We start from the raw sequence: 17,953 nt of genomic DNA, 5'->3' as shown, positions 1-17,953 counted from the left end.
CACAGATGACGCCTCCCCGCCAATTAGGAAAAGGGGCACACAGTGCCACAGTATACCAAAATGTGGATCCCCCCAATCACCTACCACCTTCCCTCTTTTGCATCATTTTAGGCTAGGGGGCTGGGTGCGAAGAGACAATAAGCGATAATTATGTAATTAAATTGTCAGCGTAGCCAATTTGTATTTGATTATAATTATAATTAAGACTTTGGGTGGGGGATTGGGAGGGAGCTAGGATTGCACTGGTTGCGGTTGAACTTCAGAAGCAGCTCAGGGACTTTTTCTCACAGGGGCAGTGAGTGGAGGGAGGAGAGTGGGGGCGGTATGGATTATTTATAACAAAATGTGACTGCAGCATATTGTCAAGATTCTGCCTGCTGCACCATGTTGATTCCCATCAGCAGTACTCCAATAAGCAACCAACCTCCCTTTCGCACTCGATTCGTTTTATTCCCCTCCTCCTGACGGGCTTCTCTATGCCCCCCCGCACCAGAATGAAAGACAGTGCTGTGCCAAGCTGCCGGCATACACACCCTGTGGGAAAAGTTAACTGTAATTCTCCAGTCTTTGAAATCAATTAACCCGCGTGTTAATTAACGTCAAGTCGATGGGAGGAGGAGGAGGAAAAGGAGGCGGTGAGAAGGGGAGGGAGAAAGCGAGAAAGCTGCAAGAGCGGATGGCAGAGGAGTTGGCACGGTGCCATCCATTCAGTGGCAACCCCACCATTGCGTGCAATAGGAGCAGCGGGCATATGTTACGGGGGCCCAGAATGCAGGGCTGACAGGGCGGTGATGCTTTGGGTGATTAGCCAGAGCCCGGAAGCACACAGAAACAGACGGAGCGGGCACCAAAGGATGCAGCCACAGCGGATCCATCGCCCATGGACCGGGCCAGCTACGGGCACTGAAGGGAGCTCATCCCAGCTGGGGTGGTGCTAGTGAGCCTGGAATCCTTTCGGGACCTCCATCTACCTCCTTCTTGCCAAGTTATGCCAGCCGCAGTGGAAGAAGTCCAGCAGACTCTTCCGCCCAACACAAGACAAAGGCCGCCTTCGCCACTGCCGCCATGACGGTTGATCGCCATTCTACGCCCATGCCAATGTTGCTAATTTCTGAAAAAGAAACAGAAAAAGGACCCTCTACCCACAGGCATTAAGAATATGAGGAAAAGCATCAAAATGAGGAAACAATTACTGAAAAAGACAATCGCTTAGACACTGTGCCAGGGGCAACGCTGGGCATCTGATGAGACAGAAGGCATTTTCAAAGGGTTTTTTGCTCCCCCACCCTCTAGCGTTTGGCTCATTTGCTATTCAAATTCTTTCATAATTAACAGAACAGCCTAGTTAACAACAAACAAAAGGGAGCTGCCTTAGCCCGCGCTGCGGAAGAGGATTGCCAAGGGAAGCCAGCGCCTACAAATGCATGCCAGAGCCGCTGCCACTCGCCAAGGGAAGAGCCTTCAGGGAGGGATGCCAATTCGGTCTCAGCGCAAGAGGCAGAACAACAAGGGAGTAAAGAACCCTCCATAGAGAGGCAGCTCTCTAAAGTCCAGGATCAATTCAGATGACCACAGCTGGCATAAGATAACTGGCACTAAACTTGGTGTCAGCTTGAACCTACCACACATTTACATGCATGCATGCATACAAGGTGATGAATAGTGAGGCACACAAACAAACACACATTTAAAAACACAACTATATATATATATATATATATATATATATATATATTCATACATACACATACACACACACACACAGGTACACAGACATGCACACACAAAGGTAAGGATTTTACAGACGACAGCGTGGATATCTTGCTCCGACAGCAGCAAGCAAGCAGGCGGCAAGAGATTTATCTACATTCACTGCTATCAACTGGGAGATGAATGAGGCCGATGTGCACCCTGTTCAACACATCCAGGATAGGAGCGAGGAAGCAGCAATGGCAAACAGATCAGCACCAACTTACAGAGAGACAAAAACACTTGGGGGCCTCTGGCGAAACCAGCAGCAGGGAGAGTGTACAGGGCAAAGAGGATGATCATGCCCCAGAAAACCCCTTAAGCTGGTCTTCTCCCCTTCCTTTTTTTGTTTTTTGGAAGTTTTTTCCTCTTCATTTTCTGGATGGATTGCTTACTCACTTGGTCGTTGATGCTGTGGATCCAGGGAGGTGTTCAGTTGGCAGTGGGCACTGAGTCGACAGCTGGCGCTGGAAATGAGAAGAGGAAAAAGGAAGAAAACATCAGATGATGGCGGTGTTAAAATGCTGCCACTGCATATTTCACAACATACACAAGCTTGTTTTTTGTATAATTTTTGGTTGGCTAAGGGGTATTTGGAGAGGAGTAGCGAGTGTTGCATTCACATGGGATATACAAGTCCTATCGGAGTTATATCAGCTTTGTTGTGCGGATTAACGAAATGGACATCTATTGGGATTTTTTTTTTTTTTATAATGAGAGTGCTTTCACTGTTAATAAGGAATAACCATTTGGATAATGAGCATTGAAAAATTAAGCGAAGAGAGGTTTGCTGTTCCCATTTATTGTCATGGTGTGACTGCATGGATGGATTACAAACACAACGAACTCATCAAAAAAGGGCAAAATGTTTGTCCGAGTGGGATGAACTTGGAGACGGGAGCGTGCCACTGCTCTGCCAACTGGAGAGGGTTTGCGGAACGCCACCATCAGAGGAAATGTGTGGGAAAAGGTTATTGCAGACTGCCAAGCAACGGCAGTTAATGTCTTCAACGGTTAATCATCTTTACAGAGGAATGAGCTTCTGCATATTTCATTTGCATCTCATTAGAGCGCATTAGCATGGAGCACTTGAAGCCTGCCCAGGAGGAGTGCAAAGTTGGGGGAAGGATGTGGCAATAAGCTCACAGCACCAATGAGTCGCTCGCTGCAGAGCCACAGCCTTGGTGAATGATCGCTCATTTACTTGGGCTAGGATCTCTAGATCTTGGGAACCTTGAAAGTGGTGGTACAGCGCTGAAAGCTACTGATACCAGAGCAGGTGTGAATGAGCGACGGGTTGTGAAAGGAGCATATAGAGGACTCTATGGTATTTTGGGAACGCTATGATCAAGAAGGCTTTGTATTTGGTGAAGCCCTCTTCCTGCCTGCTTGTTTTTAACTCATCAATGTAATTCCACTGAAAATGGTGGTACACACGTGCCCTGGTTTCTGGAGCGTGTACGCCTGTCCAGGCGCCTGCCACCTTCCGGGTCTGCAGGCGGGCGGAAGGAGCGCGGCGGCTGGCGTCGGGGAGAGCGCGCGCTTCAGCTCGTGGTCCTCGCGCCTCGGAAGTCTCGCGCCTCGGAAGTCCTCGACTGCGCGCGGAGGAGAGCCGTTGGTCGGTGTTCAAGTGATTAATCAATTACACCGAGGGGCAATGCACGAAGCAGGGAGCTGCTTATATATATTTTTTTTTGAGGAGGGGTCGGTTCGAGGGTCGCAAGCGAGCTCAGAAGTCCCCTTGTGGTTTTCTTACACTGTAAAACGCTAGGCGAGGTCTTCGTAATATTTTAATAGACAAACTAAGTCCAGAAAAACAATACCTTATGGCATAATGTTGGCAACGCTTTAAGACGTGTTTTTGTACTGTTTGGCTTTACCTTCAGTTGGTTTATCTTGACGTGTTGTTGAGGGGGTAGAGAGGTAAGCTGCAATCTTGTGTAATGCATTGAGGCAGTGAAGGAAAGTTTTACCTATCCGTCCGTCGTGCCCAAACCCTTCCCAGGTGCGTACAAAACCGAGTAAATTCTACTGAAACCAGTAAATAATTTAAAATCGAAATGTATTCGAATTACACATTCCTCAACACCTCACCTTTGTAAATTGTAGTCTGTCACATGAATATTCAGTGAGAGCTGTTCGTATGATTGTACTGTACAGTCTATGATGGGGGGCGGCAAAATGACCGGTGTGTGTGTGTGTGTGTGTGTGTGTTGGGGGGGGGGGGGGGGAGGGGTTGTCAGACTGCTAATTTATGCTTTGTTTCTTTTATGTATTTTTCCATTCCATCTCCTTGGCGCCCTGACACATGCAGATGTCGCTGTTGTTCTTTCAAAGACTATAATGATATGCAAAACATAACGAGCTCCAAGACCGTAATGAGCAAGGCAGCACTGCTGAGAACTTCAGAAAGGGTGGGGGGTACCCTAAAGGCAAGCTCAGATTCATGGTTATGCTTTGCAGGAGAAGAAAGGCAGGCTCGTTCAACTGTCTGGGCCAGGCCGCTAATACACACGCTTACACATCACTTGAAGTGGCTATCAGGGCCAACGGTTAGGCTTGCAGTCATCAACGGTGCACTCCTCCAGAGGCACGTGAAACCCCAAGACATGTTAGGAAGATTATCCTCGCTCTACCTGGGCAAATTTCCATTACATAATATATTGCAGGTGCCGTCACATTTATGAACCCTACAGCAGCCCACCCCAGACACAAGATAGGGCACAATCATGGGTGCATCACAATATGGTAGAGAAGCAATAAACCTGGTTAAACCAATTCAAATACAAAAACGAAGAAAGTACAGTGTACACTTTGAGTAAGGGCGAAAGAGAAGGATGCACATGGGCCCCAGGAGCAGCAAGGGTCTTTAGCATTCAAAGGGGCCACTTAACAGCTGCACAGTAAATTTGCTTACTAGGTCCTTGTTGAACTGAAGTTGTATCAGGAAAATGAGCAGTACCATTGCCAATCCAGTAGGAAGAGCACACTGTAGCGTGTTATAACCAATCTTTTTAACAGGGAGGAATAGGGACCGTTTGTGGCAAACACAGTCAGGAGGGGTTATGTCAGTTCCTGGCAGTTACAGCTCAGGTGTTGGAAAGGTGCAGGACATGAGAATTCAGAAGTTTATGGGCCCAACATAAAAGTGTAAGGTGGTGAAGTGAAGTTCTTTGCCTGAGGAAGCAAGGTGACCAGTTGAAGAGAGCTGTAGAATGTCAGAGTAGTTGGTTTCTATTTGGTTGTTTAGAATAGCAACTGGGTATAAGAGGTTGTTTAGCCCAGAGTATGTTAGTAAACGGAGGCAGTGCAGAAGTATTTTTGAACAATAGAAATCGACATTGGTTAGTTTTCAGATCATGACTGTGGTTTGTTAGGCACAGGGATTAACACTCATTTCAAAGGTGAATTTAAGAAAGGGGTTTAGTTCAGAAGACTAGTTGGAAACACAGTCTTAGGGCTATGCAAACAGCATATTCCGTTGAAGGGGTGAATTTTGAATAAGGGACCACAAGTCCCATGGAGAAAAGACACAGGTGCCACAAAAGGCCGAATTTTCACAAAGAAGATAGATAGAAAATGTACTGTTTGTGCCGTTTAGCAGGAGTGGTAGGGCACGACTGGCAATGACCAATGAAAATCAGAGGGGAATTAAAGGAGTTTTTAAGCAAGTACTCAACTGAAACCAAGTATAGCCCTGATGATGGAGGAAGCAAGAAAAGGTTCACAAAAGATAGTACTGGCAGTTGTCACCTGCTGTCAATAGCTGTGTATCCATGGAAGGTGGATTTAGGCAGGGAGAAGGACATCAGTAGTTTTAAAGTGGTAGGAGGCGGGGGTATTGGTTAGTTACTTAACACATCAACAGCATCACTTAGTTTGCAAACTGATGCTGGAAAATTCTGAACTGTTTTAAATTGTATGCAAGTTGGGTAGACATCATGAACTTTGGCTGGGTTGTATGGAAGTACCAAGATTATCTATTGAACCTGGTGGGCAAGTAATGAAGTGCCATCACTTCCAACATACTTTGTGTGAGGTACAGGTTTGGTGTTTGCTGGCTAATTTTTGGGGTGATATATAGGTGTTGTAGAGTAGCTTAAATGCATGGATCCTTCGAAAAGAAATACCAAAGGGCGAGGACATTTCTTGATACTTAGGAGACAAAGAACCTGAATCACGAACATTTTTGTCCAAAACCGTGTGTATATGGTCAACAAAGCCTTATTTACACCTGTCAGTAATCCTATAGGTGTAAACGGTTTTAGTACTGCATATTTCTCCTCAGCCATAAGCGAGTAGAATTACACACTGGTAAACCTCATGCAAGTTGTGGGAAGTGGGCAAATCTAGGCATGGTTCAACTTGTAAGTTTCTGAATGCCTACAAATTTGGAAGTTCTAGGACATTCACAAACTCTAAAATGACCATTTCACAAACCTTGGAAATGGTCGGAGTTTTACTCCAGAAAAGAGCAGATGTAATTCTCCCCCTATGATAGGGAAAGGAAAAGATGACAACCAGACCTGGAATGAATGAAGTAGGAGGGATTTTGTCGTCGGAAAATGGTACTGACAAGCAGAACAAAATAATTTTAAAAATGTGCATTTGCACACTGAGTTGCATTTCCCCAGTGCGTACCTGCATACTTTGCAGATGTATGCAGCCTGAGGAATATGTTACGTGTTGCATGCAATTCTGAGTAGTACGCATGGAATCCTGCCCCTGGCACAGCTTTCCAGGCATACTACTGGGAATGCTTGTGAACTTCAAGAAAATCATAGCCTTGCACATATCACAGAAGGACAGGATGGGTTATATGTACTCACTGTGAGTTCTAAAGTAACTTAACTTATCTTGGTCTGATGAGGCATACTTAAAACTTCAGAGAATGCTGTTAACCACTCTAATGTTGAATGCAATTCGTCTGTAGTTACTGAATTAAAAGCAGCTAATTTTGCAGACAACTTATATTTACGTAATTGGTATTAGCACTTTACATTATATTATTATTTACCTGCCTTAATTAATATCATCTGGAGTGTCTTGGCCACTTCTTGCTTTATATGCCCATAAAAGGCAATAAAGATCTCTTCACATTCATACTGGAAAATATTTTGGGCACAAAACCACATGTACTATAGTTCTCATCACTCATACCTGCAAATGAGCACTTAAACCAAGACAGGATGATGAATGATAATTCTCCTGTAAAACTAACATTTCTGCAGAATGCCACTATAAGGGAATTAATGAGAGAACCATCTCATAACAAACCATACACAGATGGCACAAAGCATATATACGTTGCACTGGAAAAAAGCTGTGTCAATTTACTTTCCATTTTGGAACTGCTCAATCTAAATGTTGATTTCTCAGGTGTTGATGTCCGTTTTCTGCCCATCTCTCAAATTTCTATCCCATCGTTAATTAGAGATAATCTTTGTAGCAAAGCTTCTTCAGTCCCAAAACCAAGATGCAAAAGTTGCATCATTGCAGTGTAGAGATTAGATACAACAGTAGATACTGAAGTCATCCAGTAGTTTTTTTTGTCAGATGGACTGAGCCTTATGTACCAAGTCGCCAATCAGATCCCAAGAATGTAAAGAGCCAGGGGCATGGTCAGTTTGAATGGCTTTAATAACTGAAGGTGCGTTAAACACAAGCTTTATTCGGTCATAAAAACCATCAAAGCAAATAACCACAATGCTCCATATAAATACAAAGTTAGATTAAAAAGATAAATAGGAACAATTAAAAAAAATCATACAATATTAAAAATAAAAATTGATTAAATCCCTCAGTCCTTGCCCTATAACATACATATTTACATAACACTGATGTTGTAGAAGGTGAGAGAATATGCCATGCAGCCACAAGGAACTTGCTAACTGCATGTATCAGTACAACAGAAGTGTCGCTCTTTAAACTCCTAAGGGCAATAACATATTGTCTAATGCCCAAATTCTGACAGACTGGGCGGATCCACTTACGTTGTGGAAAAGCATATGCTGTGCAAAAGAACAAAAAATGTTCAACCGATTCTGGGACATCGATACAGCCTGGACATAGGTTGGGTACGGACAATGCCCTCTAACTACTAGTAAAAGACATTAACGGTAAACACCGATAACGAAAACGGGCACGCAGGCTCTTTCCTAGGGGATCGGGATAAGATCTAAAAAAGTTTCATACAGTGGGGTACCATTTGAAGTCGAGGAATTGGTTAGTCAACCGCCCATGGGACGTGCCAAGGAGATAGTTATTCCTAACGTGAGACCAGTAGGCTATTTTCAGTGTTTGTTTCTGGGCCTTCCCTAAGTTCTGTGGGTTATCCTAGTAACCCCCAAGACCCAAAGTGCGGAACCAATTTGACACATGCCTAAACCATGGGATAGAAGCTACAGTAGGTCTTTTTAAAAGGTCAAGAAGTGAGTCCCTATAAATAGTAAGCTCTGGGGTGGTCCAAATCCTTACTGAAAAAAGTAGCGGTCTTAATGCTAATGAATCTGAGATGCGATTAAAGCCAAGATCCAGAAAGATAGGAATCAAAGGAGTGCTGCCTGGGCATGCAAATAATGCTCTGGCAAAGCTATTTTCACTCACAGACAATTTGGGAGCTTTGCAGAATCCCCACACTTCAACACCATAGATAGCAGCATTTTGTGCTTTTGCCAAATAGATCTTAATAGCCGGAGAAACAACATTAGTGGCAGTACTTTTATGTAGGCGTAAAATGGCACCTGATCTGTGTTGGAGGAGAGACACACTTTTACTTATCTGATCTTCCCAATTTAAATTAGTGGAAATCCTCACACCCAGATAGTCTATCGAGCTGACTTTATCCAAAGGAACACCAGCTATGTTAATACTGCAACTCGTGGCTGGTCCTGGGCTAAACACCATTAGTTTGGTTTTGCTGACATTCAGTTCCAATCCACATTCTGCACAGAATGCTGTGAACTTATTAACCAGAATCTGGAGCCCCATTGGAGTCTTAGAGAGGATAACTGAAGGTATTCTTAGGCCTTCTGAACAAATATAATATCAGGTGAATTCTTGGAGGTTATAAAACCCAGAACTCCAAGCCCACTGTATTAACATTTGGGATTAACCAAGTAGGATAGTTATTAAAGAGATGTGCTTGATGAGTTCCCAGGAGTCCACATTAAGAGGTGAATAACTTATTTTAGTGAAACTAAGTCAGCTCCTCAACCCATTATGCTGGAAGGATTGGGTTACTTACCAGACGTGTTAATATTTTAAAAAACTTAGTGTTCATCTCAAGGTGCTGAGAAAAAGGCAGGAGAGATGAAAAAGATAGATCAAGAGAGAGAGGAAAGAAGGGGACATCATACAGCAATGAGGAAGGAACCTTGTGGAAGGTGTGGCCTCCCCCCACAACACCAAGAGGCTAGTGTCTCTGTGGACAGAGCAAGTCCAGCATTGTAGGCAGCCTGTCTTATTAACAAGGATACCAGGATGAGGTAGATTCAGTCTCCCAAGCTCTCAGAACATGTAGTCCCTTATAAGAGAAGCTTCAGAGGTGACAGAAGCTCATTCAGCTGCTGGGAGCATCAACACTGCTATTGATGTGTGCATTTTTTAGGGATGTTTAAGACAAAGGACGGAGCTTGGCCAGGCTATGTTTGCATTAAACCACATTATAACCTTTGGCTTGTTGCAGAACAAGGTTAGGTAGGATTCAAACCAATTGTTTTAAGTACAAGGGTGTTGTCAGTGGGTGGCATTTCTGGGAGCAGCAAAAATATTTTAATGTCATACCTATGTTGTATTACAAATGGAGTTGAGTGTTCTTTTGTATTTTAGTACTGCAATGACGGGCCATAAGTGCTTCATTGCTTAGACTGGTGCCATTACTGCATGCTTAAGTGCAGAACAAGCAGTGTTTTCTGGGTGCAACAGCACAGGACAAGCAAATATATTTACAAATGTATGTTGGTCAAAATGAGCATCTACATTAGATCTCATCTAGAAAAGAAGACTTGTAAATTTAAAGTGAAGTGACTAACACTGTTCTCATTGAAATGCATTTGTAAATAAAGCAAGATGCCCTTATGATGGTAAAGAAGATATGTAACCAGGAAGGAAACCCTTTCAATGTTATGTCCGAGCAGAATGTACTACCAAATCCAGTAGGCAATTGGACTCAAGAGTAGCTTTCTGATAGATGAGTTAGCCTAAGAAGTAACAAAGGTCTCAAGAATGCTACTAAAATCCTTGGTGGTAAAGTCAATGTATAATCTTACACTGTATGTCACAATCAGATTTTCTAAAAGTATGTTAAGAGGAAATCAGCATCTGCAGTTCCCGTGTGAAGTCTGGTTTGCAAGCTAGGATGCAGGGGGCACTAAACACAGCCCGATTTGGCTGATGCCTGTGGCAGCCCTCATGAACAAAAACAAAGGATATGAGGTGTTCTGCTGAAGGCTTTGACTGAGTGTTAGAGATTGTCCCAGTTCAGGACAGTGTTGAGAACGGCCTGGAGGATAAAGGACATACTGTACCGTAAGGGTCGGCACCAGCTATTCATCTAGGTCGTGATGGATATGGATTTCTGGGAGGGCCATGTTGACCCTTCACTCTACCTGTCTTGGTGCAGGGAAGGCCCTCTCTAATAGGCAGCCCTCCATTGCTTGATAGCTAGCTTCTCCCTATAGATGTCCACACACATGGAGACAAGAGGATGGCACACAATGCAGACAAGTGGCTGCATATGCATCTATCTATAACTATGCCATCTCTTAGACCAAGCTTCTTCAATGAGTAGCTTGTGAGCTACTGAGTGCTCTCCAGCTGCCTGTTAGTAGCTCTCCTGCCGCCTACAAATTTGTAAGCTATTGATGGTTGAATTAATACATGGAAACCAAAGTTAAAAAGTGTGTATTTGAGACAAAAAGTTTGTATTTTCAGAACCCTTAAGCTGATATTTGGAGAAAAATGGTCAAGTGTCCAAAATATATATACAGGATTTATTACTAATAGCACTATGTTGATGATCTAATATTGCAGCTATGGGTGTTATTTATTACTCATGTAAAGACATTCCAAATTGACAAAGCCTCTTTTATATTACTGCTGGCAAGCCTCTGATCGCTGCTGGTAATCTTGCATAGGGCGGCCACTAACGTAATCCTGTCTGATGTGGTCACTGTTACAACACCAATAATAGTAGCTCAAAGTGGTTTCTATTGAAAAAAAGTAGCTCTTAGTACAGAAAAGTGTGGAGACCCCTCACTTAAGACAAACTTGAATTTCCCCAGGGGCCTCACAAATAGAAATGCGTATGGGGTTCTTCCATTAAGTCTACTAAGAGGAGTCTCCTTTCTGAGCTAAGGCCAGAATTCAAATGCAGAGGCAACTGGCTGAACCAGGAAAATACAGGTCTGGATTCAATTAACTTGCCTTTCAGGATGAAAGAATAGCAAGAACAGAACTTGTTGCAGAGGGAACCCTCTCCTTGCAGACTGCATCTGACAATCCCAGGAGCTTCTGAATAGTCAGTATGAGCTCCGTTCAGAATTGAAGAAACTGAAATATGTATCGCTTGTTTTGTGAAACACCCAGATCTTGCTCAGATCTTAACCTAATCTGCATAATTCAAGAAGCTTCATATCGTTCTTGTGGCCAAACACAAGCTAAAGGTGGTCTAAATGCTAATAATGCATCCCCCCAGCTTTTAGATTACAGCCCCCAATTATTAAAAATGATTCAGTTTTTCAGAAGGTGCTTGATACGCAACATGAGAGCCAGTCTTGTATAGGGTAACCAAATCTTCCATCCCCGTGCCAGCTTTCAGCGTTTACTGGCATGTGGAGTTATGAAACTCCACACCCAAACTTACTTAATACAGTGGCAAGCCATATAACATGCAATCGTTCAAATCACCAACATTAGCAGTGCTTAAATGTGTGCCAAAGATAGCAGGTGGTGTGAAGGAAGAGAAATATTGAAAAACAGTGACAAGGGGAGAAAGCAAGAATAGAAAACCTGCCAGAATAAAGAGACAGGGAGTATAGCGTGGTGGAAAAAAGAGACTTGTGTAGGACTCAACCTTTGGCAGTCTTAGAATTCGGTAATCACGTCTTTCGGCGATGCTTCTGGTCAGCTCCAAGAAAAACTTTGGGCCCCAACCTCTATTTTTATTAATTTATTACAAATTAGGCACATAACATTAGCGATTGAGATCCTAGTGCCCACGCCTATATTCCATCACGTTTATGTACATAGTCTTATAAATGAGAACACAGTCACAGGATACATATAACATATGCCTTGAGCCCAAAATAGAAATTCTTTAATCAGGAGTTTTACTGCTATGTGTTCAGCTGTTGTGAGTGAGGACAGGAATGCATATAACCAGGTGAACACCTGGTATAGCCACGGCGTGTTTAATTATGGATTACAGGGAGAGAGCAAGAGAACAAATCAAATCAAAACAAGCTTTGTTCTCACTTTAAAAACTCATTTTACACTCTGACACTAAACGGTCTACCTTGCAAGAAAGAATTGCAAAATCTACACGTCAACCCGAAGGGCAAAGAAGCAAATCTCTCCCCATTCAAAACCTTGGTGTTGTAAAAAGTTACATTATGTTTTTTCTAGCATGGGTTAAAGGGAAAAAAATGAAAAGCTTCAAATACAAAGGTGGTAAGAGAAAAGCCTAATAAGGCATGACAGTTCTAATAGATTAAAAAAAATATATGTACATATATACCAATTCAGCTTTGGTAAAAAATAAATATTAAAAAAACAATGGCATTTTGAGCATGAAAGTGCAAAAATGCAAAAAATAATTAAAATAAAGGACCACAGGGGCACAGGAGAACCATGGCTTCGGGCAAGGGAGGAGCAGGAGCAAGGAAGAAGTTGAGGGTGGGGGGGGGCAAGGTGTGTGGAGGGGAAAAGCATCACATGAGGGAGAAGGCATCATGGGGGCAGGTAGGAGAAATACATGACGGAGTGAAAACCACGGATCTTGGGGACAGGAAAGAAGTACACATAAGAGAAAGATTGAGCACTGGAAGGTGGGCATTTGTGGGGTAGGGGGAAAGCACACAAAGGAAAGAGCTGAAAAACACATGCACTTTCCTGGGGTGCTTACTCAAAAAGAAAAAAAATAGTTTCCTAAAAGTGAGCATTGGAAGGACACAAGTCAGCCGAATCAAGAAGATGGTAAAGAGGCTGTGCTTCAGGGGAGTGACAAAAACAAAAAATAGACATGGAAAGCCATGAAATAAACAAGCAAATGAGAGTGGCAGTCAACCAAAGGTAAGCAATGGGTGGGCAAAAGCCCACTGTAAGGTCTTGATAGCACAAAATAGTTCTAGCTTGCACAGAGTGGTAACCAAGACCTAGAAATGACTGGAGGTGGATGAAGCGCCAGAAAATAAAAAAAAGTGTCACAGAAGTGCCTCTGAGTATCAGGCAAACAGTAAACAAGTGATTAGGAATGTCCACACTCGGAATATCGTGGCATCAATCAAGTACTGATTACATGTCTTAAGACAAAAGCCAGTGAGAACTAAGTAGGTGCAAGCTGGGAAGAAGTTACAAGTGAAACAAGCATTTGCAATGCAACGGGTCTCGCGTTTGCTCATGTTAGAGCTGATAGCGTTGTAAACTCCTAACCCGACTTTTCACCTATCGGCAAAAGTGCATTTATGTATGTAAGCCGAAAAAGTGCATTTAACTATGTAAAGCGCTCGATTTCTGCCAAGCGAAATCGCGCTAGTAAATTAGAGAAAAAGTAGTCCACGAGCCGGATAGAAAACAGCAAGCCTCGCATGTTTTCTGTACTTGGTCGATGCGTCTGAGGAGGGCTATCCACCGGAAAAGGCATGACGTATGCATGCCTTTGACTAATGAAAGCATGCAGATTTTAATAGGCAAGCCCACTAACCAATGAAAAACACTGACGTGACGTCGACAGGGCTCCGAGCCCTTTTCTAAACCCTAAAGCGTCTCGCTGCGATACGCATGCGCGAGCGCATGCAACGCAGGCTCGACCCTAAAAACGAGACTTCTGTATTCGGAGCAAAATAATTTACTACTTTTTAAAAATCCAGAAGAGCACTTGCAGAAGAAAGAATAACTACTAAGCGGCCCAGAGAAACTAGATGGCTTCATTGATGCACTTGGTGTGAGACAGTGGAAATCACATGCACAGTGTGTAACTATATGAAATAGGTACACAATGTGCATGAGACAGCTGAATTGTATTAACAGGCAAGGATCTGAACGCAGAATTGGATAACAAATAAGAGGGCCAATGTGATTCAGCAGTAGCTAAGGCATGTGTAACAGGCTCTGGGCTCTACTCAAAAAGAGAAGTTAACATTTAAGTTAATGTCGTACTTGGAACATTTATGTAGTGCATTGGACTTCCACTGAAATAGATATGACTTTTGTACTGCATTTATCCCGTTTTACAGTTTCACTGTTTCCATTTCTATCCCTTCCCCCAGTGTCCACATCATTGGATCAAGCCGCATAGTTTAAGTAAAGTACTGCCTAGCTATAGCTTGCCTCTAAAAGTAACCAAGGCAGTTTCTGCCCTTCTTGGGATGTCCCAGCTACAACTGGATAGAGGGAATATGGATGATGAGTTAACACAAATGTAGAACAGAAACAGAACCTCACCCAGTCATACCTTTGGGTATGCATCACATGACAATGGCAAAGTGTATGCTATAGATCCAGCAATAACATTTCAACTGCTTTCAGCATAGTCTTTCCACATTATCTAGCTACTTTAAGATCAGAAATTATACCGCCCCTTGAGTTCTTTCACTATTAGTTGCCACCAAAACCTCACCTCTAGTGTGACCCGGTTCCTGTCCACTGAAGTAGTGACTTTGCAATTGACTGCACTAATACTTAGTTACCACCTTGTCAACCGTTTTTCCATCATAGAGCCAGCCCTCGTGTTTTTTCTCTCCTATTGTTGTTTCAATACTATGCCAGATCTTGAGCTCATCAGGCAACAGACGTTCCACCTCCTCTAAAATACCACTATGAACATACAAAATAGTCTCAACCCGAGAATAGTGGCCCCACACTTGTCAATTTCTTCCAATCCAAATTGATACAACACTCCGATGATCATCAGGTCAAGTTTCACTTTTTAACACTTTATCGCCCATGCCACGACTGTTTAACTTTGCTTTTGTTGTTTCTTTGTGAAACAACATCAAACGGATTACTAGACTACAAGTAGGTTAACCTAATAACCCAGATTATCAACCTAACCTCATTAGTATGACTCAAACAATTTTTTTTCTGGATTTATTTCACAGTGACTCAGGTAAGATAGCACAAGGTTCTTCTGTGAAACCATGCTGCCACTGAACCTGCTATACACTGGCTTAGAGATATGTGGTTATTCTTTGTTCTATACGCAATAATTTTTCTTCTCAGGCTTTCCCAGGTTTCCATTTGCATGCAGTGAACCCAGGACTGCCTTTGGCTCATCCTCTGCAACGTTCATCCAACTTTTCATTTCGGAATCTAATGATCAAGAGACCTCCCACAATCTCGGTGAACTCCTTGAATATCATAAAGCATACGCAGACTGGTTGCATATTCATTTCAGTTGAAAGCTGTTTTTTGTAAAGTAAATATGGTAGCTGCTATGTCACTTCCAGTGACATGAGCCTTTCTGGCATCACCTGCCAGGGTAGGGGAGCATACACTCCTCACTCTACAAAACATTAAAACGTTGAACACGTAATGAGTACACTACTAGTGAAATGGGTCCTCCGCAACAGCAGAAGGTAAAAAACAGTGATGCCGTGGGCCCTCCTTTACTGTAATTCCTGAACTAAATCTCTCTGTTCTCCAACCTGTCTTTTCCATCTTAACTGAAAATGACAGCCTTGAGTGGCTGATCTCTTATAAAATTAAGCGCAACCAAACTAGACAACAGATTGCATAGCAATGTCATAATCATTAAGAAAAAGTTTAGACCCATCTTACAAGAACCCTGAAGATGGGTCCACTTTTAATGAAAATGTCTGCTTAGTTGAGATGGGGAAGGATGACAAATGAAGACAATGAGGAAAATGGGAATTGATAATGTAGTTCTTAACATTTATTTTTTTAGATGCTGAATGTAAATACAGGTATGTCCATTAGGTTTCCCTCTAGAAATACTTGTGACTCTCTTAGGGCCAGATGTATCAAAAGGTTTTACCCATTCTGTGTCTATGGGAAAATGCTTTTGTACATATGGCCCTTAGTTAGGAGTCAAGGAAACGTTAAGGATGTGAATGCAGTATAAAAACGCAGTAAGGCCTCACCACGATATTCTATATTGTTTCAAGAATAAAGATTTCCAACTGTACTTGTCAAAATGCATGAGGGAGAAGGTCTGAGTAGTAGAAATAGCCACACCAACATAATTAACACCGGAAATGCATTAAAATATTTGATTCTGGTGAGAGTGCACTTAATCAATGCAATCTACTCAAAACAATAACACTGAACCAAAATTTACTTCATGTGCAAACCACAAAGCAGAATTGTCTTTTGTTATTGCCTTTTATTTATCCCCACAGACCTCTCTCAACTGGTTATGTTAGACCTACGATGTGAATGATGAACCAGCGTCGTTTAACTGCAAATATAAAACAAAGTCTTATACTTGCTTTGGTGTCGGGTAGTGGCACCTCTGAAACATTGGCTTTCAGAACTACGAGTCTTCTGAACCACTGCGGCCATATTGGTCGTAGGACATAAGACTTAAGTCTCTTTCTCTCACTTTGAGGAAGCGTCGATTCCTCTCAGTGAAAGCAGAGGAAAGGTCCAAGGACCTGAGGTTATAGACAGGGACACTGGAATTATGCAATTCTACTTGCAAAGCATTTTGCACATTACACATCTACCATACAAGCCACACTCTGCTGCATAATTTTCAGCAAGAAAGAAAAGAAAAAAAGGACTCGAGCTCAAAAGGATTAAAATGTGGTCGCCTTCAAAGGGATCAGTTCAGATACAACAGGATAGATACAACTGAGGGTGGAATCTCCAAACCTGTAATGTCACACGAATGATGCTGTTTATTTCCCTGGCCTTCTCGTGTTATGTGCCAATCCAAAATAAAATAAATGCATTCAGTATCCACATGCAACCCAAACGCTGCTACTGGAGTAGCCCAAATTAGGTTTTCAAGAAATTCAACTCTGAACACAAAAGTGTTCAGCTTTTTGCCAGCAGAAACTTCCCCCGAGCTTAGCTGGTTACCCCCTCTTGCGATATTTCCAGTAGTTACTTTCCCTAAATGAGCACAGGTTTGCTTACTTTCATGAATTTGGATATCACTGTGTGAAGAGGAAAGACTGGAAAATCCAGCTAGTAACGAAGGGGTATGCAGAGTGCTGCATCAGCATTTCTGCCATGGTGCAGGGAAAGAGCCAAGCACACAGGTTTCATTTGTATGGCTGTTAGAGTGCAACCGATTTGGTATTGGGCGCTTTAATACTAAATCCATAACAAAGCTCACAAAACAGTGTCAAACAAAACATTTGATTCAGGGTCATATTCTCCCTTGAACTGGAACCAATTTCCCACTCAAGAAGATTAGACTTTACCACACGCACTGCTATCTCTCACTCTACTACACGTGCAAGCGCAGAGACACAATCGGAGCGACATGATAAAATTAAGTCGCTGCTCATCACATATGACATCAAAACACTTCTCTCACAGGCCAAACTGACAACCTATATTATTTTAAACATTCTTAACAATGCTGTGTTAGATCAAGCATCCCATTGCTCACTGTTCTTTGATCCACTTAAGGCTCTACTGCAGCTACATGCGCTACAAATGCGACAACCACTCCTTATTCATGCAGTACACAGGCCACATTATATACTCACACCTTTCCAACCAAGCACAGTCTACGGAGTAGCAAGCTGCCGTCCACCGAAAGCACAAAGTCAGAGGTCTGAAGAGCTACATAAAGGCAACTACAATACCACACTTCACAATAAAATACAGTAATCCTAAATTCTGCATAAATTGTTCATTCTTACCGGTTTCCCCTGGAAGTCGCAATAAAAACTGATGGAACTTAAGTACCCAGATCGTAGGTAAAGTCTTAGCACTGCAGGCACTTTAACTTGTGATTGACATCTGAATGTCGCACCTGTGGATGGCAGGTTCTGACTTGTTAACGCAC

At 42.7% G+C, this 17,953-nt stretch overlaps 1 protein-coding gene across 5 annotated transcripts in view; it reads right to left on the bottom strand.

Annotated features, from left to right (window-relative positions):
- The window catches only part of PMFBP1 (polyamine modulated factor 1 binding protein 1), an 881,291-nt gene that overhangs the window by 677,185 nt on the left and 186,153 nt on the right, over positions 1–17,953 (bottom strand). For all 5 annotated transcript variants that reach the window (XR_011199809.1, XR_011199811.1, XR_011199812.1 and 2 more), the window contains exon 4: positions 2,149–2,216. Coding sequence is in view for 1 of the 5 variants with exons in the window: in XM_069216463.1 (XP_069072564.1) it covers positions 2,149–2,216 (68 nt within the window). In the remaining 4 variants the exon portion in view is untranslated. The remainder of the gene's footprint in view (positions 1–2,148; positions 2,217–17,953) is intronic.

Source organism: Pleurodeles waltl, chromosome 12 (assembly GCF_031143425.1).
Source record: "Pleurodeles waltl isolate 20211129_DDA chromosome 12, aPleWal1.hap1.20221129, whole genome shotgun sequence".
In the NCBI taxonomy this organism is placed as follows: Eukaryota; Metazoa; Chordata; class Amphibia; order Caudata; family Salamandridae; genus Pleurodeles; species Pleurodeles waltl.
The sequence above is the reverse complement of the archived record's forward strand: the minus strand, read 5'-3'. Positions and strand labels throughout refer to the sequence as shown.